A 25,477-nucleotide genomic window follows, 5' to 3' on the forward strand; every position below is an offset into this window, starting at 1 on the left:
ATATCCCAGAGTCATGCGATCACCTTTTGTAACCTTCAGACAAGGAAAGTCAAACGGGGAAGCCAAATTCACATAACTACCGTGCCACTAACGTAACAACTGCTGTGATTTGATTAACAACTGCGGCAAGAAAAGGTCGCAGAACCTTTCAAAATTCACTTAACAATTGTCTCACTTAGCAAAAGAAGTTTTGGGCTCAATTAAAGTCGTACGTCGAGGACTACCTGGGTTGGTAACCTAGAAAGACATCGTGGACAGAAGGCAGAGACAGAAAAGTTAGTTACGTGATGGCTGAATTACATCATCACACCCTTCCTTATTGTAAATGGACACAGATCAGTGTAGCATACCTTGAAGAATTTTGAGCTAATTCTTGACCACAACAAAAACAGAAGTAGAAGGAAGCCTAAAACTGGACAACAGTGCTAGAAAGAAGTCTTACCTAATCCCCTTCATTCCTCCTAATTTTTCACTAGTATGGTAAATTTTTGCATTAAAAGTCATAAGAAGAACTAGCTGTTCATAACAGCAGCCAACGTCTTTCTAGCCTGCTGCTTTTTCTGGAGATTTCAACCCTTGGCCTGTCCACCCAGAACGGCATTTACGTAGGACACACAGATGTAATCTTAACATTCTTTTCACAGAAACCCACATATTTCATCGGCTTGCTAAGCTCATGATTCTAGAAACACTTGTTTGCTTCAATCACAATGCCGGACAATCACTCACCTATGTTTGGGGGTCCCTGTTTATTGAGATAAAGAAAACCCATTACCTACCTTGTGATAAATCATATGGCACATGGCTACCCTCAGCTTCATGCCAGCACGTTGTACATGATAAAAATACAGATGATGAGTGATGGCCAGAATCAAAGCGCACACAGATAAGGCTGCAGCAGAGCCGTAGGCATAGGCCAAAGCATTTTCGTCAGCATGTGTAGAACCAATCTTTTCAAAATACCCAATAATCATCCCCAGAAATACTGGCTGAATTAGTATCAGAGTTTCCTTTAAAAAAAAGAAAAGAGGAACAATTGAAACAAAATATTCTTCTTATTGTTTTTATTCTCCTACGTAGAGCTGCTAAAGTGAAGCTGTGCAAAGTGTTATAAATTCAAAACGCAATGTCCTAATCTTATCGGAAAGATTCCAAAGCTGCAGTAAGCACGAAATTATCCTGAACTCAAAATATTTTGAGTTTGGAACTCTTCTGGCATGTATGCATGCATCATATTTCTATAACAGCTCGTATAAAGTTGGTACAGTAGGAGGAGTATTAGAGGGTGGCAAAGGGGGCTAAAACAAGAATTGAATACATTTTCATTTCCCCCATTTTTTTCCTTTGTTTTTGCTGTTGCTTAAAATTTTCTAGAAAATGTATAACATTAAGCAGGGAGTAGGCATGTTAATATCACCATCTCACGATTTTTGCTTGCAGGCTTATTTTTTTAATAGGATATCTCTTATAGTCTGTTACCTCAACCAATGTAAAGCAACCCAGCACCAAATAAGATTTCCAGTAACAAAGGATAATTGCTTTTGTCAAACGTGGTGTTCTTGCTTCTTTTTCAGCCTTTTGTACTTCTTTATCCCAGTACCTATAAATATAAGAATTAAAATTAGGTGGGGGAAGTCAGAAAGAGTTCAATATATCTTATCTGCAGGCATTTCTTATCGCTAATGGCCAAGTCATAAAACAGTAAAATACAGTGAGATACGGTCCAACATCGATCTTGCTAAAAAAAAAAAAAAAACCTTTCCAACTTTGTATTCTTAGATATGCTGGCTACATCTCCCTTCTTAATGTTACTCCTAAAAAGTATCTGAAGCATGTGAAGGTAAAGAGGTATAAAAGTAAAGGTAAAGGTTCCCCTCACGCATATCTGCTAGTTGTTTCCGACTCTAGGGGGCGGTGCTCATCTCCGTTTCAAAGTCAAAGAGCCAGCACTGTCCAAAGACGTCTCCGTGGTCACATGGCCAGCATGACTAAATGCCAAAGGCTCTCAGAACTCTGTTACCCTCCCACCAAAGGTGGTCCCTATTTTTCTACTTGCATTTTTACATGCTTTCGAACTGCTAGTTTGGCAGAAGTTGGGACAAGTAACGGGAGCTCACTCCGTTACATGGCGCTAGGGATTCGAACCACGGAAATGCCGACCTTTCTGATCGACAAGCTCAGCATCTTATCCACTAAGCGACCCCGTCCCTTAAGAAGAAGTATAGAGACAAGTATAAAGAAGTATAGAGGCACACAAACTTGTACAAAGATTGCACAAAGGTTTCAAAGCAACTCCATGGTGCTTATTCATTCTGATAGCAGTCATAGGCAGTGACAGCTCTTAACTAACCTTGACTGACTTTGATAAAAGATTAGCAGATTGCAATTGATTATAGAGCTGATTTTGGAATATGGAAGCAATGAACAAGCTGTTAAGGGAGGACTTTGTGAAAAAATCATAGGAGAGTATGAAGTGAAAAGTTCAAAGTAACTCTGCCTTGATTTCTTCACTATAAAACAGGACAAAAATAAATCTGGACAGGCCTCCAGCACTCCTGGAATCCCTATCATGCTCATTTCTCAACTTTGCCTACCTGAAGAGTTGGGATGGAGTCATATTTGCTTAGCATTTGGAAGGGTGGCCAAAAGCTATAGAGTAGACTATACTGGAAAATCTGGCGGGGAAAAAAATCAATAAACAGGTGGTGGCAAAACACTTCTCTACTGTTGCCATTGGAGGCAATCCAGAAGCCACACTTTTCAGCCTGTCCTTGTTATACTTTCCAGCTCAACCGAAGTCACCATGAGCCAAGTTCAACTCAAGAAGATTCTACCTTACCCAGAAATAAATAAGGCAAGATTTCATGGTTTCTCATGGCATCATGCTTGCAACTAGAAAAGGCAACCTCTGCAAAGGCACAAAATTCAAGTTGTAAAGTGATAACAAGTTCAGGAAAAAAGGAACACAGCTTAAAGCAGGGGTGTCAAACTCAAGACCCGCGGGCCACATCCGGCCTGCACGGTGCTTAGATCTAGCCTGCGGGGCTGCCTCTGCCAGCGAAAATGGAGTTCGGGAGAGCCACATGGCCACAGGGCTCCGTTTTCGATCGCAACAGCCTCCTGCAGTCCTCTGCCAGTGAAAATGAAGCTTGGGGGGCAGTGGTGAAATTCAAAAATGTTTACTACCAGTTATTTATTTATTTGATTTTATTTGATTTCTAGACCGCCCCCTCTCCCCAAAGGGACTCGGGGCGGTGTACAGGTACCAAATTAAACCATACAAATAATAATAAATATAATTAAAATCGAATTAAACTTTAAACCCCTGTACAAGTTTATAAAAATTAAAAACTTAGCCTAAAACCAACCCGTGAAATTTAAAAATACAGACTGAGGTGGGAGAGCTGGAATTAGGCCAGGCCGGCTAGATTAAACAGGTGGGTTTTGAGCTTCTTACGGAAGGAGCGGAGGTCTGTGGTTGTTCTAATATCAGGGGGAAGGTCATTCCAGAGGGTCGGGCCCATCACAGAGAAGGCCCTTCCCCTGGGCGTCGCCCGCTGGCACAGCCTGGTGGACAGCACCCGGAGGAGACCCTCTCTGTGTGAGGCGTTCTGTGGGCGTGGCTTGGTGTGCATGGCAGGGGAAGGAAACTGCAAAATCTCCATTCCCACCCACTCCAGGGGAAGGACATTGCAAAATCTCCATTCCCGCCACACTCTGGGGCCAGTCAGAGGTGGTGTTTACCAGTTCTCCGAACTACTCAAAATTTCCGCTACCAGTTCTCCAGAACCTGTCAGAACCTGCTGGATTTCACCCCTATCAGGGAGGCTGTGTACAGCCTGCCTGGGCTCCATTTTCAGCTGCGACGGCCTCCTGCAACCTTCTGCCAGTGAAAACAAAGCTCAGGGAGGCTCTGTTTTCACTGGCAGTGGGCTGCAGGAGGCTGTCGTGGTCAAAAACGGAGCCCAGGCGGGCTTCCCTGAGCTCCATTTTTGCTGGTAGAGGGCTGCAGGAGGCCGTCGCAGCCGAAAACTGATGCTCAACGAGTGACATTGACCTGACCATGTCCATCCCCGTCATGCCCCTGGCCCCCCAAACACAACCCTGATGTGACCCTCAATGAAATGGAGTTTGACTCCCCTGGCTTAAGGGCACCATGATGGGTTATGTGACCAGGAAAGAGGAAGAATGATTATTTAGAACAGCGGAGTCAATAACAATCCATACAGTCACCTAACGGACTTACAGGGATAGGAGTGCCTTGGTATCAGCCCTTCAAGACTGTCCAGATCAGAAAGTAGATTCCACAAGAAAAATAAAATATTACGTTGTTGAGAAAGGTTACAGTCACAGAAATGCACAACTCTTTGTTTTCCTTTCTTTCTCTTATAGCCCAGGGAGTCGAGGGTAACCAGTCTTGAGTCTCTAATAATTTCCCACCACCTTGGGCTCAAAACATACTTATGCACCTGTCATCTTAATGGTTTTTTAGATGGTTCCTCCAACATCCTCCCCCTGCTTCCAACTGGAGAAAGGTGAGTTGATTTTTTTTTCTCCACACCCACTGCCAATTTTTTTTAAAAAAAAACTTTTAAACTTAGTTTTTCTTTTTCCCATACCAAATTTGGTTAGGCAGGGTCCTCTTTCTCTTTATTATTTTCCAATGTTCCATTGTGTTGAGAAGAATAACAAGTCCTTTCTTGGTTTCTAGACCTAACCTCCTTGCTAGCAGTGGCCATATCTGATGACTGTATTTTCTTTTGGTGTGAACTGAGTCATCCATGCACATTCCCCCCCACACCAAGACCTAATGTTCAATCTCAGTCAGTTTTGGAGGGGGGGGGGTGTTGCTTCTTCCTTCACATGGAATTTGGTCCTGGTTGCCTTTGACGACTTTGGACTATAAAGAACAAAAAGACTGAATTATCTGTACTGAGACATTGGGATTTACATACCATTGCAGTGTTTCCCCGAGCACCTTAGAGGAATCCTCAGTGAGTACTTTGTACATATCATCTTCTTCTAGTTTCCGTTTATGACCAATAACAAATAAAGGATTTAGCCAGCTGTCAAAAGAAAGATTACATTCCATGTAATTATTATACAAGACAAACATAAACTTCTTTCTTTCTTTCTTTTCTTCTTTCCCTCTCCCTCCCTCCCTCCCTCTCCCTCTCATATCACAAAACCTACATCCAGTGGTGGGATTTAAATAATTTAACAACCGGTTCTCTGCCCTAATGACCAGCTGGGGAGGCGGGGCTCAGTGGCCATGTGACTGGGTGGGTGTGGCAACACCACGTCACTCAGGTTGATGGACGGGTTAACCGGAGAGGCAGTTTCTGTAAGCAGGGAAATAAAGATTAGGTTAGAAACAACACCAGAATGTTTCCTTCCTGCCTTCCTTACAGAATTAGCCCTGTAAAGTGCAAAAAAGCAAAAGGAGATTTCTTCCAACAATCGGTTCTCCGAACTGCTTAGAAAGTTAACAACCGGTTCTCCCAAATAGGTGTGAACTGGTTGAATCCCACCACTGCCTACATCTCAACGTTAGTTCACACAGTCAGAAAAATAAAAGCATACTTTTGGAGAGGATGCTCACAAAGCTACAATAAATTTCTAGTACTTGGAGTGGGGGGACTTTAGAAGTTATAAATAAATTGAGAGCAGAAAGTTTTATGTGATGCTACTCTATAAATATCAGAAATGTTCATCAAAACATGAAATAGTAAGCAATATATAAATAACAGCAGATTGTAAACATAACAATATGTTGGATTTCACTGTCCTGATTCCTAATATTGTGACCTTCAGAGGACTGGTAGTTTTAGAATAGCCACAGATCATTAATAATGCTAGTTGTTTTGTAAACATCTTTTTAATATTTGCCAGGGACAGCTAGCTATATATAGTTACAAGAAGTTAAGAGTCTCTGGGACCTGCTTCTCTTTTTGTCCTGTTATGTAAGACAAGCCTCACTATTTTTATTTTTTTTGGTGCAGAATTTTGAGAGTATGTCATGAAAATAGCTGCATCCATGAGCGGTTTGCTTATTGCCAAAACCGCTTAATGAAAGTGTGCCACATGATTTTCAGGATATTCTCAAGTGCCATGGTGAAAATTACCTGTCAGCCTCCCAAACAGACCTGACAGGAAACACAACAAGCCACAGTACTTCTACTTTATTGTAAAGTTACATCAATGGATTCTTGCAAGTCTGAAAGTATAAATCTCCCACTCTCTCTTTTTACTGTCTGATTAATTCGGATGGATCCTTTCTAAATTTATTTCTCTGCTGTTACTCAGTTGCTGGCTTCTCCCTGTTTTATCCTTGGCAGCATCTCTTCTCCCTGTCTTCCATTACATCTCACACGAATTACATTTTTTATTTTCTGAGAACTTAAAGATGTTAGTCGCATATATTCCTGGGAATAAAAGTACCAAAGGTTAATACTTTGCTTTATAGCCTGACAGCCTAATTGGATGGATGGATGGATGGATGGATGGATGGATGGATAGATGATAGATAGATAGATAGATAGATAGATAGATAGATAGATAGATAGATAGATAGATGATAGATAGATGATAGATAGATAGATAGATAGATAGATAGATAGATAGATAGATAGATAGATAGATAGATAGATAGATAGATGATAGATAGGTGGGTGGGGGGTGAGTAGGTAGTAGGTAGGTAGGTGGATGGATGGATGGATGGATGGATGGATGGATGGATGGATGATGGATGGGTCTGTGTGTGTGTGTTTGTGTGTGTTTGTGTGTGTTTGTGTGTGTTTGTGTGTGTGTTTTGGGAATCATGAAACAACTTTTTCAACCAATACTGCCTCTAAAAACAAGAAGCTGAGAAAAACTTATTGATTCGTGTTAGGATCCTCTCTCCTTATTTTAGGTTTCTAATTCCTTTTCCGTTTTACCTCTCAATATTCCAGAAGTCATTGAAATACCTAACTCTTTTTCAGCTTCGGAAAATTACATTGGATCCACAACTTAGTGAATCTTAGTGCAATCGATTTTGCATGAAATAGATGATATCCTCATTCTATTTATGTTACCATGAATGATAGATAGCCAGTATATTTAAAAAGTGTGTTTGAGTATGTGTATACTAGACAACATGTGATCCACTGGTCATCATTTCAGAGGTATATCCCTATCAGATCCTCATTGCCTTCAACAACGGCAGAGCTTCTGATGTACAGGAAAAGTCATTAAAAATCTGGGAAGTTATTCAGAGATGTACTGTATCTGTCTTGAAAACAGCTCCTATTGAACTCTATAGTGCAGCCAAGCAATAGGTGTTGACCACAGAAAATGTTTTATGACGTTTTCTATTGTGTCATAAAATGTTTCATGAGGGGCCCTTGGTGCTCTCTAAGCTTGCTTATTTTCTTGCAGATGTTTCATCCCCTAGACTAGGTAACATCATCAGTGCTAATAAGGAATGCAATTTGCAATATTTTAGTAACTTGACTTGTCAGTGTTGGTGGGAGTAGTCTTAGCGGTTCTTTGGTTGAGCTGTTTACTGTTGGCTTTTTTGGCAGCGTTTTTGATTGGCATATTGTTTATTTAATTGTTGGTCTGAGGCAAATCCTGGAGTTAATCTGTACTGATCTGGGAGCTGATTGCTGGTGGAGAGGTGCTTAGGTCTTTTTGTTCCCTTTCTGGATGCTTGATTGTTTCTTTTTCTTAGTCTATAGATCAGTGGTGAAATCTAAAAAAAAATTCCTACCCGTTCTGTGAGTGTGGCTTTTGGGGGGTAGTCATGTGACTGGGTGGCCATGGCTATGTGGTCATGTGACTGGGGGGGGATTCAAGGTATCCTCTGAAGCTGTGTCTAGTGCCATGTTTGTGGTTCTTCCTCCTTCTTCCTCCCTCTCTCTCTCTCTCTCTCTCTCTCTCTCTCTCTTTCGCAGCACCCCCCACTGCTTTTTAAAGCATTTTATTCTGCCTATTCGCCCAAACCGGCAGGGAAAAAATACTTTAAAAAGTGAAAAAACCCACTTCCGATGATCGCGTGGCACGATCATCGGAAGCCGCACCAGTTCGCAGAACCAAGGACAATTGTCGCTACCGGTTCGACCAAACCAGTCAGAACCGGGAGGATTTTACCCTGCTATAGATGTTGTTAATGTCTATGTGTCTATCGATGGAAAATTTGTCAGAGTGCCGGACTTCTAGATATTCTCCCACATTTTTGGACTTCACTTGATCTAGGAAGGTCAGAACTTTCCCAATGGAAACTATGGTTAAGTCTATCTATATGTTGTGAGTTTTCATCATGTCTTCTAGCTTCTAACATGAGTTGGTGTTCATGGATGCATTCTGCCAATCTTCTGCCAGTCTGTCCTATGTAGTGCTTGTTGCAGTCATTCCACTGTATGTTGTAGATGACTTTTATTTTCCTTCTAGGATGGCTGGGTCTTTTTGCTTTGCTTAGGATGTTTTGAAGGGCTTTAGTTGGCTTGGGTGTTACACTGATTCCATGTGATTGTAATAGTCTGTTGGTTTCTGAGAAATTCTTGATGTATGGCAATGTAACTCTTTTTAGGGTTTGTGTTGGTTGTCCTGTATTGCAGCGGTCCCCAACATTTCCAGGTTGGCGGCCTGGGGAGGAGAAGAGGGGATGGTTCCGTGTGAGCGGTAGAAATGCGCATACGCATCTCCATTTGCACATGCAACAGCATGCTGCAGGTGTGCGTGCCCACAGCTCACACCAATGGAGCTTCGTGCATGAGTGTGAGCACCCATTGCTCATGCGACTCACTGCTCATGCAGCCCAGTTCCAAACAGGTCGCGGCCCTGGGGGTGCTTCTATTACAATAAAAGTATAATGATAAATTGGATGATATGAACTATTAGCTGATACAAGATTCAATGCCCAGATGGGCAAATGGCATTAGATAGTCAATCCTGTACCTGAACTGCTGATATCCACACTAAGACATTTTTCAATGTTCAATTGAATTTTCATCTCTCATCTCTCAACGACCCAGAAATGATTTTTAAAAAGGAGCAGGCACAGCAAAATGAACTTTAGTGGCTTGCTAAGTATACATTGCCTTAACCTGACATTTCTTCTCACTACTCTTAATATTTCTTTTTGTTCTGTTTGCTGACCAAATCTTTGTGGGCCCAAGGGCAAGAAGAATGGACAATCATTACTCAAGCTGAATAGTTTTTCAGCTCTCTCCCTGAGTTCAAAAGACTTTCTGATGCCGTGCCCTTTAGACTCTCAGCCATCCCTTCAAGTATTACAGGCAGTGAACTATTTCTGTTGGCTTATTAATTAGCAATGTTTTAGGGCCTTCTCCTAAGCAACCCTGAAGAGAATGACATTTAAGCATTTACACACACACATACACTCCTCTTCTGCTAGTCCACTGCCTTGAGCTATGCTTCCCTGCCGGGCTGGTGTTTTTTTCTTGTTTCCAAGAAATAGGAGTAGAGGGCAGATAACAAGACACAAAACACCTTTGAGTCAAAATTCTTTTGCTTCTTGACTTTCAGCCATTTTTCTTCCTCTGTATGTTCTTTTCTTAACTAGCCTATTGCCTATTCAGTTTTGTATATTTTGGATATTTGAGTATCAACTCTCTCATGCTGGTTAATGGCTGCAATAAAGGTAAGTACATCAACACAGCTAGTTAAGTTATCTCCTGAAATTCCAGAATGTGCCCAGGCTCAGATTGAGATAATATTTATCTCTATCATTGCAAATCAAAAGTAGTCTGCCTCTGGCTTGAAACCAAGCTAAATTTTGGGAAGTCATCCAAAGCAATTACTGTATTATAAGAAGAGTATCTGAAATCTAAGAGCCGCGGTGGCCTAGTGGTTAGAGTGAAGTTAGAGTGCAGTACTGCAGGCTACTTCTGCTGATCACCGGCTGCCAGCAGTTTGGCAGTTCGAATCTCACCAGGCTCAAGGTTGACTCAGCTTTCCATCCTTCCGAGGTGGGTAAAATGAGGACCCAGATTGTTGGGGGCAATAGGCTGACTCATAACCGCATGGTACAACACAGGAGAACAGCTTAGAGAGGGTTGTAAAAGCACTGTGAAGCGGTATATAAGTCTAAGTGCTATTGCTATTACTAAATGAATGGAGTTAATTTTACAGAAGCAGCAATTCACCTAGCTGCACTCCTAAATCTCAAATACTAAATTAATAAACTGCATAAACTTGTTAAAGTCAAGATATTACTAATTATACCAAAGTAAAGCCACAGGAGGTTTTACTTCTAAGAAAGCAAGGTTGGGGTCAGTCAGCTATGAGTTTCCGGACTCAGCATGCATGTCTCTACAGTCCATGAGTCATATAAAGTAACCAAGTCTTCATGTTTTTCCTGAAAGGAAATGAAAATACAGCAAGGCTGCATATATATATACGTAGATGCCAGGCATCTAGCAGGAAAGACATTTGCATTTTGGTGGGTCATAAATGTTATCAGCCTAGGTTTCAGAATATGGTCTATTTTCCTGGGGTTTGCCCAAACTCTGTCAATGCCAGGATGGGATATTTCCGTTCCCACATTACTCCAACACACACACAAAAATCCTAAGGCTTGTGAATCCAATGATATGAGATTATCTGAACATGGAATTTTCTGCCTCCATGCCCTTGAAGAAAGTTTTATTTCCTCTTAGGGAACAAAATTGGAGCCCCCCCCCCCAATAGAAAAGCAAAGGAGATAACAACACCCTTCAGGTGTTCCTCGATAACAAACAACGAAGAGAACAATAAACAAAGCAATGTTATCATTCCATATGTTGCAGGAATAACGGAAAAGCTCAGGAGGATCTTCAGCCAACACAATATACATGCACGCTTCAAACCCAAGAATTCACTAAGGTAGAAGCTTGTTGACACCCAGACACAAATGGAATGATGTGGTATCTGCAGTACAATGCACTGAGCCATGTGTAGACCTCTACATTGGGGAAACAAAACAACTACTTCATAAACGCATGGTACAACACAGGAGAACAAACCCATCAGGACTAGATTCAGCAGTCCATCTGCATTTAAAAGACACAGCCCACTCTTTTGAAGACAGCAAAATCCACATTTTGGACAGAGCTGGTGTGAAATAGGGGTCAGAGAGACCATGCATGTCAAAATTGAACAGCCCTCTCTCAACAGAGGGGGAGGGATATGACATCATCTATCTCCAGTCTACAACACAGTCCTTTCAACAGTTCCAAGAAGGCTCCATGTCCATTTGCGCTCAGGTGACCTGAGAACACAAATAAACATCCAAGTGGCCTCAATGACTCTCTAAAAGAATGCAAATGATCAGCTGTCTGCAAGGAGTATAAATCCTTCCAATCCCCATCATCCAGTGAGAGCTGAAGAAGCTTCTTGGATGAGAAGTGAAACGTCTTCAAAGTCCAGTTCCACTCCAAATAACAGCATTTGTCCTGCCATCTCCAGTATTATTCCAATCCAAACTATGCCAGTTATTTATGTTCATGCTAAACCTGAGAACAATTCAGCCAGAGATCAGTTCTTGATTTGCTTTTACATAGCAGACCGAATTTGGCCAGATTAAACCCTTACTACTCTCTGCTTGATGGATATACTAGGGAGTGCTTATCCTTACTCCCTGTATGGAATGGGACAATTTGGAATGGCCAATTTGCTGTGGCCATATCACCACGGCCATCTTGCCATGGCCAACTCAATGTAGCCAACTCACTGCAGGGCAACTCGCCACAGAAAATTCCATGCGGGATAACTCAGCACAATAAATGTTGTCTGCCACTACTTCTTTGACATAATTCCCACCTTTGTGAATGGAAATACTGCCAAAGAAACAGTAGCAGATAACATTTTTTCAGTTATTCCACATGGAATCTTCTGTGGCAAGCTGTCCCACGGTGAGTTGGCCATGGTGACATGGGCCTACCCATGCTGCTTCTTGTCCCCTCCCCCTTTCTTGTTTCTGGGAAACAAGGTAATATTCTGCCAGTTCAGACCGGTTCGTTTGAACCAGTAGCGGAAATCACAGGTGGGCCTGCTCACTCGCCCTGGCTCCATGTTGTCCTATTTAGGGATAGGTTTTTTTGAGCAAAGCACATGCGCAGAAGGCTGGGTGCACACGTGGGCAGGTGGATGCAATTTGCGAACCAGTAGGGAAGGTAAATGAAAACCACTCCCTGCTGGGAAACTGCCGTTTCATTGTAGTCAATCACCCCAGCACCCTCACCCCCACCCTCTCTCGCACTCGTCAAATACAGATCTTTAAAAATAATAAATTCTGCAAATAAAAAGATATAAAAGTGGATGTGTGTGGCAGAAATCGGTATTTTAAATGATATGAAGTAGGTACAAAAAGTTTTTTTTCCCTATTTGGCTCAGGACTATTCTTGAAAATACAGTCTAGGGCAGCGATGGGGAACCTTTTCAACCCCGAGGGCTGAAAATGGAGCACTTCACATGTATGCTTTGCACGCGCACACATCACACTTGTCTGGGCCAAGACCAGGAAGAGGAGTTGCTCAGGGGACTGTAAAATGTATTTCCAGTTTCCAGCATGCACAATGTGCGTTAGCAGGCAAGTCCTCCAGTTACTGCTGCACATGCGCATGTGCCAGTCAGCTAGCCAGTGCGCATGCTCATGCTGGGTAATGGAGGACAGTTCTTCCGGTTTCCGGCACTGCTGCATGTACAAAGGTCAACTGATTGGCATGTGCACCAGAAATCCAGAAGAGGAACGGGTTATGCCACACCTGCCAGGTGACATAGCTCCATGTGCTACTTTAGGCACGCACGTCATAGGTTCTCCATCACGGGTCTAGGCTGTTTAGAGGCATTGAGCCAACCAGAGACTGCAAGATATTGTTGTGACTTTCATTAGAAAGCTTCAAAAATGAGGGATGGGCGGGGGATTCAGCTACTTATTATTTCCAAAAGTGACATAAATTAAGGAAGTATGAACATTTCAGTCTGCATCGTTTCTAAATCGGTGTCAGTTGACAGGTTCACAACTACATTGTTCTGCAATCTGTAATCATTTCAGGGGGGTTTCCCCCCCCTTCAATCATCTCTGTCATAAATTACGCATGTTAACTTGGTTTACTGCCCAGACAGCTTTCCCCAAAGAATTACCCAAGAATTATTCCAGCAGCCATTTCCAGAAAAGTATGCATGACCACACACACACACACACACACACACACACACACACAAAACCACCTCTATCACCCAAGTAGAAAATCTATGTTCCTAGCATTTTTTCTAAGATCTGTAGAGAAGAACAACAGAAATGGAGGTAAATTTAGATGATAGCAATCTTGCAAGCTACATCATCAGCCTTTAGTTAAAATTTGGGGGGGGGGGCGATATCCTATGGCTTCTGAGATAGAAGCCCTTTTCCATTGGCTCAAAGACTATACTAAAAAGTGGGTTGATTTAAGGCACCTTCAGCCAAAATCCTAACTTCCCAAAAATGCTTTAAGGCTGGGCTGAATGTTTGAGGACCTGCCAATACTGGGGACCAGCTATGGCCCCTAGGCAAATGCCTCAGCGTGCTGAAGAGCCTTGGAAACTGTATGAAAATGCCACATACCTATGGAGCAGTGCACTTTTGGCCCTCTGATTTATGAGCCAATCCACTCTGTGCATTGGCAATATTGGGAATCTTTTTCAAGCAACATCAACAGGAAAGCAACCTCACATGCTGGAACGTTTGCCAACTTCAAAATGGCCCCAAAACGGCCTAGAAAACAGCTCAAAAAATGGTCTGAAAACAGGCCGAAAACGGTGTTCTGGTGCTCGTGAAGACAAGCTGGCGATGGCGTGCGTGCCAGAGGTGGGCTCCTACCTATTCGGTCCGGTTCAGCTGAATAGGTAGTTAAAAAATGGCGTACCTTTCCGAACCGGTAGTAACGGCAGCCTGACCATACCCCCGAATTGGTTTCCTCTGTTGCCAATGCCATTGCTGGCATGTTTTGGGGCTGGAAAAGGAGGCAGAGAGAAACAGTCCTGTGGCCAAGGTACGCAACAGGGGAGGGGGAGGGAGAAATTCCAATTTCAGCCTCCTGGTGTGGCACGAGGCTTTGGGTGAAGGCGAGAGGGAGGTTGAGTAGCAAGTTGAGTGGGGGGATGGCGGCACTTTCCCTTCTCCCAGCCCTGCTGAAGCCTGCAGAGTGTTCCTGGGGGCTGGGGAGGACAAAAACTTATTTTTGTTACTGGGTAGTTTGCAGGCAGTCCTTTAGCTCCGCCGAGGCTGGAGCCCCCTCCCCCTGCTCAAAACTTTTCGCTATCATTTCAGTGGGCGTGGCTTGGGTGAGGGGCCATGTGACTGAGTGTGCATGAGTGACCACCCCCACTCAGTCACATGCCTCCCATCTAGCCATGCCCACCCTACTGTTAGTAAAAAAAAATTGAAACCCACCCCTGGTATGAGCCCACAGAGAGGGCTCTGCATGCCATCTCTGGCACTCGTGCCATAGGTTTGCCATCACGGCCCTAGATCTATGGCCCACAACTTTTTGGGTACTAGGGACCGGTTGCACGGAGAGAGGTTTTGCTGCAGACCAGAGATGGCATGGTTTCATGTGCAGCATCCCATGGATAGGCCTTCACTTGTTTGTATGGCCCAATTTCTGGCATGCTGCAGCCCGGTGCCTGTCCACAGAGCAGTGGCTGGTGAGCCCTGCTCTAGACTAACACACAAGAAGGACAAGAGAGGCATCAGCAATCCTGGCCTATGCATATTTGATGTTAAAGTTCCCCCTCTACACCTACCAGTATAAAAAAAACACTACTGGAAACCTACCCTGAAGAATCCTTAATATTTGAGCTAAATCAAATATTTTAAAATAGCAGAAATATATGAATTGCACTTCTTTCTATTAACATTTTTATTGAGTTATTATAAAATATAAAGTAAATAGAAAAGCAGGGAGGAAGAGAAGTGAGGAAAGATAAGAAAGAAGAAGCAGGATTGACTTCCGACTCTCTCTGTTACAGTAAAAAGGCATTAACATCCAATCACAGCTTTTTGCTTTTCCATAATAGTACGAACAAGTCATTTCTATAAAGATCTATCAGTCTAAAGCCCAGAGTTTCACAGTTTCATTCTTCTCCGCATCAAGCACAAAGTTCAGAGGCGGTCTCCAAGCGGAAACAAAAGTACGTATGTTCTTTTCTTTAATCAAAGTGGTCAGTTTTGCCATTTCATCCAACTCCATCAACTTCTGCAATCATTTGTCCATAGCAGTGGTGGGATTCAACATTTTTACTACCGGTACTGTGGGCATGGCTTGGGGGGGGGGGGCGTAACCTGATGGGCGTGGCAGGGGAAGGATACTGTAAAATCTCCATTCCCACCCACTCCAGGGGAAGGTTACTGCAAAATCCTCATTTCCGCCCAATCAGCTGGGACTCGGGAGGCAGATAATAGATAGGGGCGGGGCCAGTCACAGGTGGTATTTATTGGTTCTCCGAACTACTCAAAATTTCCGCTACCGGTTCTACAGAACTGGTCAGAACCTGCTGAATACCACCCCTGGTCCATAGTAGGAATCAAAGTGTCTTTCCATTTTTTGTGCATACAATAGTCTTGCTGAAGTGCAATACAATTACACTTCTTTAAAATAGAACAGAAATGTGAAGTGGAATAATTTTAGTAGTTCCTTAGGGATGCATTACAATGCATCTATCCATGGGAACAGAGGAGTATTAGTCTGCTCTAAAGCCCAAATTGTTACATGGAAAATAAGAACATGAGGAAAAGATCTGCTTCTTTTAAATATGTAACATTTTACTTTGCCTTTAAAGACTGCAGTTCAACTTACAATGTAACACTTACAACTGACTATCAAAATAAAACTGTCATAACATCATAAATCACTTCAACCAAGTTTTAGGATAAAGAGTTACTTGTGTAAGAATAAATCTGGTAAAGTTTTGCAAAAGAAGCATTGCCCAGCCAATCCATTTCTTCAGTTTACAGAAATTATCGTATTATATCAAATAAGTATTACTCATAACAATTGCCCAAGAAAACCACAAGAGTTCAGTGACACTCATAGCAGACATAAGCAGATATAAAGGTCAAACAGTTCAAATAACTCAAGATAAAACTTAGCCTATTATATGTTGTACACGGTTCTCATGGCAGAAATCCTTCTTAAAATCTTTGTATCCATTAAAACAGCTATTTGGATACTACCTCTAAAACTCAACAACAAATAAGAATTAAATATCTTATATACTCATTTCTATTTTAAAAAATCCATAAAATATTAAGGAGTCTATGCTATGTAGTTCGCCCTTCTAAACAGTTCATATATTAGGGGACAAGCAAACTTTTTTACTACCTGTTGGTATTTTCTGGAGCAAATTCATTGAGACCCGTAGATATATAGAAAGTTTGCCTTTTGACAAAAAAAATATTTGGTTGGCATTGGCAACAATTTTTATCTGCACTTCAATTAGTTGTTTAGCACTACGATTTTCTTTCTGGTGCAGTACCACATATATTTTCTTTATAAAATTCTATTCACTTAATAGTCAGGTGAAACAGTAATGTTTAAAGCCCTCAAATAAGCTATAAAGAGAGCCAGCTGTGTCATTCTTGGATGAGAATTTCACAGCCCAAGGGCTGGTTCCGAAATGATTCTGCATATTACGATAGGCCCGTCAGGGCGAACCTATGGCACGGGTGCCAGAGGTGGCACACAGAGCTCTCTCTGTGGGCATGTGCACTGACACCAGCTGCTGAAGCGCCGGAAAACGGCATGAAAACAGCCTAAAATGCCCCCAAAACAGGCCACTTTTGGCTGTTTTCTGGGCCATTTTCAGGCCGTTTTGGGCCATTTTGCAGGCCATTTTTAGGCCGCTTTTGGTGCTCTGGTGAAAAACAAAAATTGGCCTGAAGAATGGCCTGAAAACAGCCTGAAAAACAGCCTAAAGTGGCCCAAAGAACGGCCTGAAAACATCCCAAAAAACATCCCCCAAACCAGCCAAAACCAGCCAAAAAACAGGCATGCACGCGCCAGCCAGCTGGCCTTCGAGTTTCCGGCACTCTGACGCACATGCTGGCACATGCGTTCTGGTTTGGTAACTTGGTGCTGAACAGCTTTGCCATCACTGCAATAGGCCATCCTCACAGATGTGAATAGCAGGCCAGAAAGTGTTGATTTATCGGTTGACTTTCTACTCTCCTTTCCTTCCGTGTGAATTTAATATCCATATGCAGATTGTTAAAGATGGCGTTCTTCGAATCTGTAGAAGGGCCTGGGGTTGGAGTCAGTGTTGCAAGAGGCAAGTTGTTGAGAAGACCAATAAATATGGACTTCCAAGATATTCCACCAAAATGTCCCTTACCTTTGTTTACATCTCCAACCAGAGGTGGCATTCAGCCGGTTCAGACTGGTTTGAGTGAATCGGTAGCAGAAATTTTGAGTAGTTCGGGGAACCGGTGAATACCACCTTTGGCTGGCCCTGCCCTCCCGCCCCCTTGTTCTATATTCCCTTCTTTTTTTAGCCCAGTTGATTCGCATGGCAGAGCAGATTGCCGTGCCCCACTGAGCTAAAACACAGCTCAGCTCACCGGTGCTGACACCGAATGAGGGCTTTGAGTGCTGCGCAAGCACAAAGCGCTCTCTCATAGAACCGCTAGGAAAACATTTGGAATCCACTGTCTCCAACATACATTTGGAATCCCTTACTTGTAGGGTTGTTTAGGGTTTGCCACTCATGCTCTTCCTGTTTAACATCTGTGAGAAACCTCTGAGTTAGGTCATCCATCAAGGTTCAGTATCATCAATATGCAAAACGATGTCCAATGATATCATTTGCATATTGGTACTTCCAACAAGAAGTCAACTTGCAATGGGAGAACAAAGGATTTTAGAAATGAGCCACTAGCTAAAGGGTTGGTGCCACCAAGGGAACTTTGGATTCCTACATGAAGGGCTTTTGGCAAGGGATTGAGCTGCACATCACAAGAACTGGGGGAAATGTTTTCAGGAAACAACAGGATTAACTTGTAAGGAGGGCTTTAAACTAAAAATGAAGGGGAGGGTGACCAATCTTTAGGATCTCTGGGACAATATTAGGGTCTTTGGGAGTTAATTCCTAGCACAAACTCAACACAACCAACCAACCAACGAGGTTGAGAGTGATGGCAAGGATGAAAAACCCAGTGAAAAGTAGGCAATATAGGAAATGTACCCAAGATCAGTCATAAAAGAACATAGAACATAGAATAATAGAGTTGGAAAGGACCTTCTAGTCCAGGGGTGTCCAAACTTGAGAACTTTAAGACTTCTGGACTTCAACATGCTCGCTGGGGAATTCTGGGAGTTGAAGTCCACAAGTCTTAAAGTTCCCAAGTTTGGACACCCCTGGACTAGTCCAACCCTTTGCAGAAGCAGGAGACACCCTGTGCCAATTCAGATAAATGGTGGTCCAGCCTCTTCTTGAAAGCCTCCAGTGATGGAGTATCCATACGTTCTGAAGGCAAGTGTCCCATTGGTTGATTGCTCTCACCGTCAGGAAATTTCTCCTTAGTTCTAGGTTGCTTCTCTCCTTGGTTAGTTTCCATCCATTGTTTCTCATCTTGCTTTTTGGTCCTTTGGAAAATAGGTTGACCTCCCCTTCTTTGTAGGAGACCCTCTAATATTAGAACACTGCTGTCATGTCTCCCCAGTCCTTCTTTTCATTAGAGTAGACATACTCAAATCCTGTAGCAGTTCTTTGAATGTTTTATCCTCTAGCCCCTCATCATTCTTGTTGCTTGGGCAAATTGGGCAGATTGGGGCATTGTTTAATACCATTTATTAATGCTCGGAAGCATGCCTTCTCTGTTTTAACACCTGCCTTCTAGAACATCATCCCCCCCCCCAGAATTCCATTCTATAAAGGTTCTGCAAATATTTAAAAATTTGGCTTTTCTCCCAGGTATAGGCGAAATTGTTTCTGAGGCCCTGAATTATTTTATAGAGCAGTGGGTGGCTTTGTCTAGGCATACGTGCCATTTTTCTATCCAATTGTTTTTTTTTCCTTTTAGCTATGTAAGCCACTTAAGAGTTATTTGGGAGTCAGGCAGCCTTCCAAATCTAAATACATAAATTAACTTACTTACGTACTTGGTACTTACTAACTTCTGGTCTTTTAGCCTCTCCCTAAGTTTTATTTTATTGTTTTCTCTTTTTTTAAATTAAACAAAATGAAGATGGATAATTCCAAGGTTTACAAAGTGGAAAGCAATAACACCTCCAAAGTAAAAAGTAAATTTAAGAAAAACTGAAAAAAACAAAACAAAAAGAATTTGGAATTTCAGAGATTTGGGACAAGTAAATGCACTAGACTCTACATAGCCCCACATAAAGTATCTTCTGTAATCAAAAGACGACACAAGTGAAGCTGCTTTAGTCATTTCTACTAGCAATTAATATCTTCTGTTGGATTGGGAATCAGTAGAGCTTCTTTCTTTAAATGTTCCTACTAAATATGGAGGTAAAGGAGAGGCCTCTCCCTGTCTAGTCACAGTTTGGATTCATGTTACTAAAATTGTCTACAGACAGTTCAAACTCAATTTGTTTTAATGCACAATTAGTTAACTACAGTAAAATAGATGCACTCATAATTCTGATCTAAGAACATAAGAATATAAGTAGGTAATGCCTTGTTATGTCAGACCCTTGGCCCAACTATCCAAAATCCCAGGAGATAGGCTTAAGATACAGAAGGATCTTGACAGACTTGAACATTGGGTGCTATCTAACAAAATGAAATTCAATGGTGAAAAAAGTAGGGTTCTACTTTTAGGCAAGAAAAACAAAATGCACAGGTACAGTATATGTGGTACCTCACTCAATAGTAGTAATTGTGAGTCCTAGCAGACAATAATTTAAATATGAGCCAGCAGTTTGCAGCAACTGCCAAAAAGCCAACACAGTTCTAGGCTGCATAAACAGAGGGATAGAATCAAGATCACGTGAAGTGTTAATACCACTTTATAAAACTTTGATAAAGTCACACTTGGAATATTGCATTCAGTTTTGGTCACCACAATGTAAAAAAGATGTGGAGACTTTAGAAAGAGTGCAGAGAAGAGCAACAAAAATGATTAGGGGACTAGAGGCTAAAACATGAAGAATTGTTGCAGGAACTGGGTATGTCTAGTTGAATGAAAAAAGGACTAGGGGAGACATGATAGCAGTGTTCCAATATCTCGGGGGCTGCAACAAAGAAGAGGGAGTCAAGCTATTCTCCAAAACACCCGAGGGGAGGACAAAAAGCAATGAGTGGAAACTATTCAAGGAGAGAAGCAACTTAGAACTGAGGAGAAATTTCCTGACAGTTAGAACAATTAATCAGTGGAACAGCTTGCCTCCAGAAGTTGTGAATGCCCCAACACTGGAAATCTTTAAGAAGATGTTGAATAGCCGTTTGTCTGAAGTGGTATAGGGTTTCCTGCAGGGGGTGGACTAGAAGACCTCCAAAGTCCCTTCCAACTCTGTTATTCTATTCTATTCCATTCCGTTCCTTTTAAATTCCTTAGCCTTAGCTTAGCTTATCCACAGAAAGATCTCCTCTTTTATTCCATGGATGTTATACTTACTGTGAAGTTGTTGATGAGGGACTTTATCATGGGCTTTTTGATCTAAGCAGATTATGTCTCCTTGCTCACCCTTAACCATACATTTATTAACACAGTCAAATACTCTAGTAGATTAGCTAGACAGGACCACCCTTAGTGGAGTCTTGTTAAGTATCCTTGAGCAAAGTCAGTGTTTTGTGTATCTGGTAATTTTATCTTGAAAAATAACTTCCATTATCATCCTGGAAAAGATGTTAATCTGACAGGCCTATAATTGCCTAGATCTCCCTGGGAAACCTTCTTAAAAATTGAAGTTATATTGGCCACCTTCCATTCCTCCCTACAGAAACTGAATGCAGAGACAGGTTGCCTATTGAAGTTAGTAGGTCGACAAATCTCAGCTTTAAGATCCTTGATAACTCTTGGGTAGATACTTTATACTTCAAATACTTTGGAAGATACTTTAAAAGTAACTGGAGCAATTTAAAAAAAAGTTTTTCAAAACCCCTTTTGAAGGAACAAATCACTGATAAACTCACATTCAATGCAGCTAGTCCTCGACTTACAACAGTCCATTTAGTGACCGTTCAAAGTTACAACGCCACAGATAAAAGTGGCTTCTGACCATTTTTCACACTTACAACTGTTGCAGATCCCCATGGTCATGTGACCCAAATTCAGACGCTTGCCAATTGGTTCATAGCAGTTAGTCCTCGACTTACGACAGTTCGTTTAGTGACCGCTCAAAGTTACAACAGCGGTGAAAAAAGGGACTTATGACCATTTTTCCCAGTTACGACCTTTGCAACATCCTCATGATCACATGACAAAAATTCAAATGCTTGGTATATATGACTGTTGCTTTGTCCCCCAAGAGGACCTCACCCTCTTTTGCGACCTTCTGATAAGCAAAGTCAATGGGGAAGCCAGATTCACTTAAAAACCGAATAACTAACTTATGAACTGCAGTGATTCACTTAACAAAGATGGGAAGAAAATATGTAAAATGGGGCAAACCTCGCTTAACAAATGTCTCAACAACAGAAATCGTTGTGGTCATAAGCTGTGGCCCAGTTGTGGTCATAATTCAAAGACTACCTGTAGTTATGACGGTTGAAATGTCCCGGGATCAGGTGATCCCCCTTTGCAACCTCTGAGACCTTTGCAGCATCCCCGTGATCATGTGACCAAAATTCAAATGTTTGGCAACTGGTTCATAATTATGACCCTTGCTGTGTCCCAAGATCTCATGATCCCCTTTTGCAATCCTTCTGACAAGCAAAATTAATGGGGAAGCGAGATTCACTTAACAGCGGTGCCTGGATTCACTTAACAACAGTCAATGGGGAAGCCAGATTCACTTTATGACCAGTTACTAACTTATCAAACACAGTGATTCACTTAACAACTGTGCCAGGAAAAGGCATACAACAGGGCAAAACTCACTTAACAAATGTTTCCCTTAGCCACACAAATGTTAGCATTAATTGTGGTCGTAAGTTGAGGACTAACTGTATTAGGAAGAGCAAGTTCCCGAGGAAAAACTAACTCTTCCTTTTTGGAGCAGAATCTTCCATGCCCTCATCACTTGCAAGCGTTCTGCTCGGCTGAAAGGAAAGGCAATGCCCGCATAACTGCAGCTGGACAGAGAGATGGTGCAGATTTCGGATGCCCAAATAAAAGAGGGAAGGTGATACAACAAAGCAGGAGTTCTGCACTCACTCACACAGCTTCTGACATTCAGTATATAGAGACAGACCTTGTTTAATGACTGCTCATTCAGTGTTCAAAATTGGACCAATCATTCAGTGATCATTGTAATCATTACAGGGTCCCTGAAGCCATGTGATTATGATATGGGCACTCAGCAACCAGCTGGCAACTACAACATTGCAATGTCCCACAGTCCTGTAATCATGATTTGCAATCTTAGCTGCTGTGTCCAGCAAGAAAAATCAATGGGAAAGCCAGGAGGAGGTCATAAACGGCTGTCGATGACCAGTGGATACTGCAACTCTGCAGGATTCATTTGACCAACAATAACAACGGGAGCTGCCAGAACTGCTATCATTAAGTTAGTGCAATCAGATTGACATCGTTCTTTACTGCCAAGTACTTAGTGATAAAGTTCCCAGTCCCAATTACTTTTGATAAGCAAGGACTACTTGTAGTTTAAACAAACTTATTGATGCAATTAAGCTACATGAGGTTACATGGCTGGAATGGGAATAGGTATAGGAAGGGAAGAGAAGGGAAGGGAAGGGAAGAGAATATGGAATGGAATGGAATAAAATAGAATAGAATTCTTTACTGGCCAAGTGTGATGACACACACAAGGAATTCGGTGCAAAAACTCACAAGTAATAAGTCACATGTCATAATCATAGTTACTGTACATAAAACAAATAGTTGAAGGGGATTGTATTAACTTGTAGGTATTCCACTTGGCTTCTGATAATTTTTAGATTAAAAATCTACCTGAGGTGATTTTATTTTGTTCCAGACCTAAACTCAATTTGAAGGGTTTGAAGTTTCAAACTCTTCCAAGATTTCTTGGAGTTGAAAAACAAAACCTTGCTTAAGTGTAGGAAACTAAGCATAGACAAATAATTATCATTCTGCAAGCATCATTCTGACTTTCAAAAATGACATACTATTTCTAAAGGGTGCTGAAATATCTCAGCATTGCGTAACAAATCAAGTAATGAATGGGCATGATTCCCAAACAAATATTAAAAATATTTATTTTCGATGCCATTAACTATTAACCAGGAAACTTCTAAGCACTTAATCTATTAATTACATTCCAGCAAGACAGTGTGCTTTTAACTTTTATTTCTTGATCTTACTACATGAAGAGACAAGCAGAAATGCATTAATGTTTTCTTAATTCTTATATAATAAAAAAGCAAAGTGGCCTTCTTAACTATAATTTGGATTTATACACTGAGAAACTGTAACTTTATTTTATCGCAAATTAATACAGCCAAATTGTTGTCTAAGTAATGCATCAGTTATAATTTGCAAAACATTATGTTTAAGTTCAAATAATAATTGAATAGTTATTCAATTAATAATAATAGGACATCCGCTTACTGTGCTGTATTTTAGCATTGAAATTTTATGCTCCTACTAAGTAGAAATTGTTACTAAGTATAATTTTGTTTCAAATAGAAATACACATAACTAGAGTGTGAGATGGCACAGTGCTCAATAAGAAGAAATGGCTGATTGTAGACTGACCATAATACAGGTAGTCCTGGATTTGTTATGTGAGTTTTGTCCCATTTTACGACTTTCCTTGCCCCATTTGTTAAGTGAATCACTGCAGTTCTTAAATTAGTAAACACAGTTTTTAAGTGAATCTGGCTTCCCCATTGCTTGTAGAACAGTCACAAAAGAAGATCACATGACCTCAGGACACTGCAATTATCGTAAATATGAATCAACTGTCAACATCTGACCATGGGAATGTCGCAATGGTCATAAGTGTAAAAATGATCATAAGTCACCTTTTTCGGTGCCGTTGTAACTTTGAACGGTCACTAACTGAACTGTTCCACTCTTTTCATCCTACAACTGTACAGGTAGCCCTCACCCTTAACAAACATTCGTTTAGCCACCATTCAAAGTTACAAGTGATCAGTTTTCACAGTTACAACCACGGCAGCAACCTTACAGCCGAAGGATCAAATTTGTGGCTTGGCGACTTATGACGCTTGCGGTGTCCCATGGGTCATGTGATCACCATCTGTAACTTCCCCAGTTGGCTAGGGAAGTCAATGGGGGAAGTTTGCTTTGCTTAACAACTTCATGATTCACTTAAGAAAGCCAGGGATTTGCTTAACAATGGTAGGCAAAAATAAGTGATAAAATGGAGTAACAACTGCCTAACTTTGCAACAGAATTTTGGCCTCAATTGTGGTTGTAAGTCGAGGGCTACCTGTGTACAATATCTATTATTTTAAAAAATCTATTCCTGTTGTCTCTGTCAAGGGTCACAAGAACCATTTATTCTAGATCAGAGGTGTCAAACTGGATTTCTTCAAGGGCTGAATCAGCACTGTAGTTCTCCACGGGCCATGGATGGGGAGACAGAATGGACATCTCTGAGTTTAGCACTTTGCCGGCTAAAACGGGACACGGGGGTGCACGTGCCCCTCCATGGTCCATTTTCAGCTTGGACAACCTTCTTTGACAGCCAAAATTGGGCACAGGGTGTGTGTGTAGCTATAGCATCCTGTTTTGGCTGCCAGAGGCACAGCGGGCAGGTCCTTTGCTATTTCCAGGCCGGTTCCATGGGCCAGATTTAGGCACCCCGCAGGCAGATCCAATCCACGGGCCTTGAGTTTGACACCCCCCGTTCTAGAACAAGCAATCTCAAGCTGTGAGCTACAGGTAGTTCTTGATTTACAACTGTTCATTTGGTGACTGACCATTCAAAGTTACATCGGCGGGGGGGAAAGTGATTTATGACCGTTTTTTCATGTGACTTATAATCTTTGCAGCGTCCCCATGATCATGGGATCAGAGTTGCAACCGTTTCATATTTATGACCTTTGCTATGTCCCGGGGTGGTGCGATCCTCTTTTGCGACCTTCTGACAAGCAAAGTCAATGGGGAAGCCAGATTCACTTAACAACCGGGTTGTTACTAACTTATCAACTGCAGCAATTCGCTTAACAACTGTGGCAAGAAAAATGGGGCAAAACCCACTGAAGAAATGTCTCGCTTAGCAACATAAATTACTTACGGCCACAATTGAGCCCAAGATTTCTGTTGTTAAGTGAGTCATTAAGCGAGTTTTGCCCCATGTTACGATTGCTCTCACCACAATTGTTAACCAAATCACTGCAGCTGATCAGTTAGTAACCCAGTTGCTAAGTGAATGTAGCTTAC

At 41.8% G+C, this 25,477-nt stretch overlaps 1 protein-coding gene across 1 annotated transcript in view; it reads right to left on the reverse strand.

The window, feature by feature from the left end:
- Positions 1–25,477, reverse strand: part of ABCC4 (ATP binding cassette subfamily C member 4 (PEL blood group)) — a 202,609-nt gene that overhangs the window by 175,723 nt on the left and 1,409 nt on the right. Inside the window, exons 2-4 of the mRNA XM_081948711.1 lie at positions 4,956–5,066; positions 1,480–1,600; positions 780–1,010 (exon numbers count right to left, since the gene is read on the reverse strand). Coding sequence (XP_081804837.1) covers positions 780–1,010; positions 1,480–1,600; positions 4,956–5,066 — 463 coding nt within the window. The remainder of the gene's footprint in view (positions 1–779; positions 1,011–1,479; positions 1,601–4,955; positions 5,067–25,477) is intronic.

Source organism: Natrix helvetica (assembly GCF_964273705.1).
Source record: "Natrix helvetica genome assembly, chromosome: 3".
Taxonomy (NCBI): Eukaryota; Metazoa; Chordata; class Lepidosauria; order Squamata; family Natricidae; genus Natrix; species Natrix helvetica.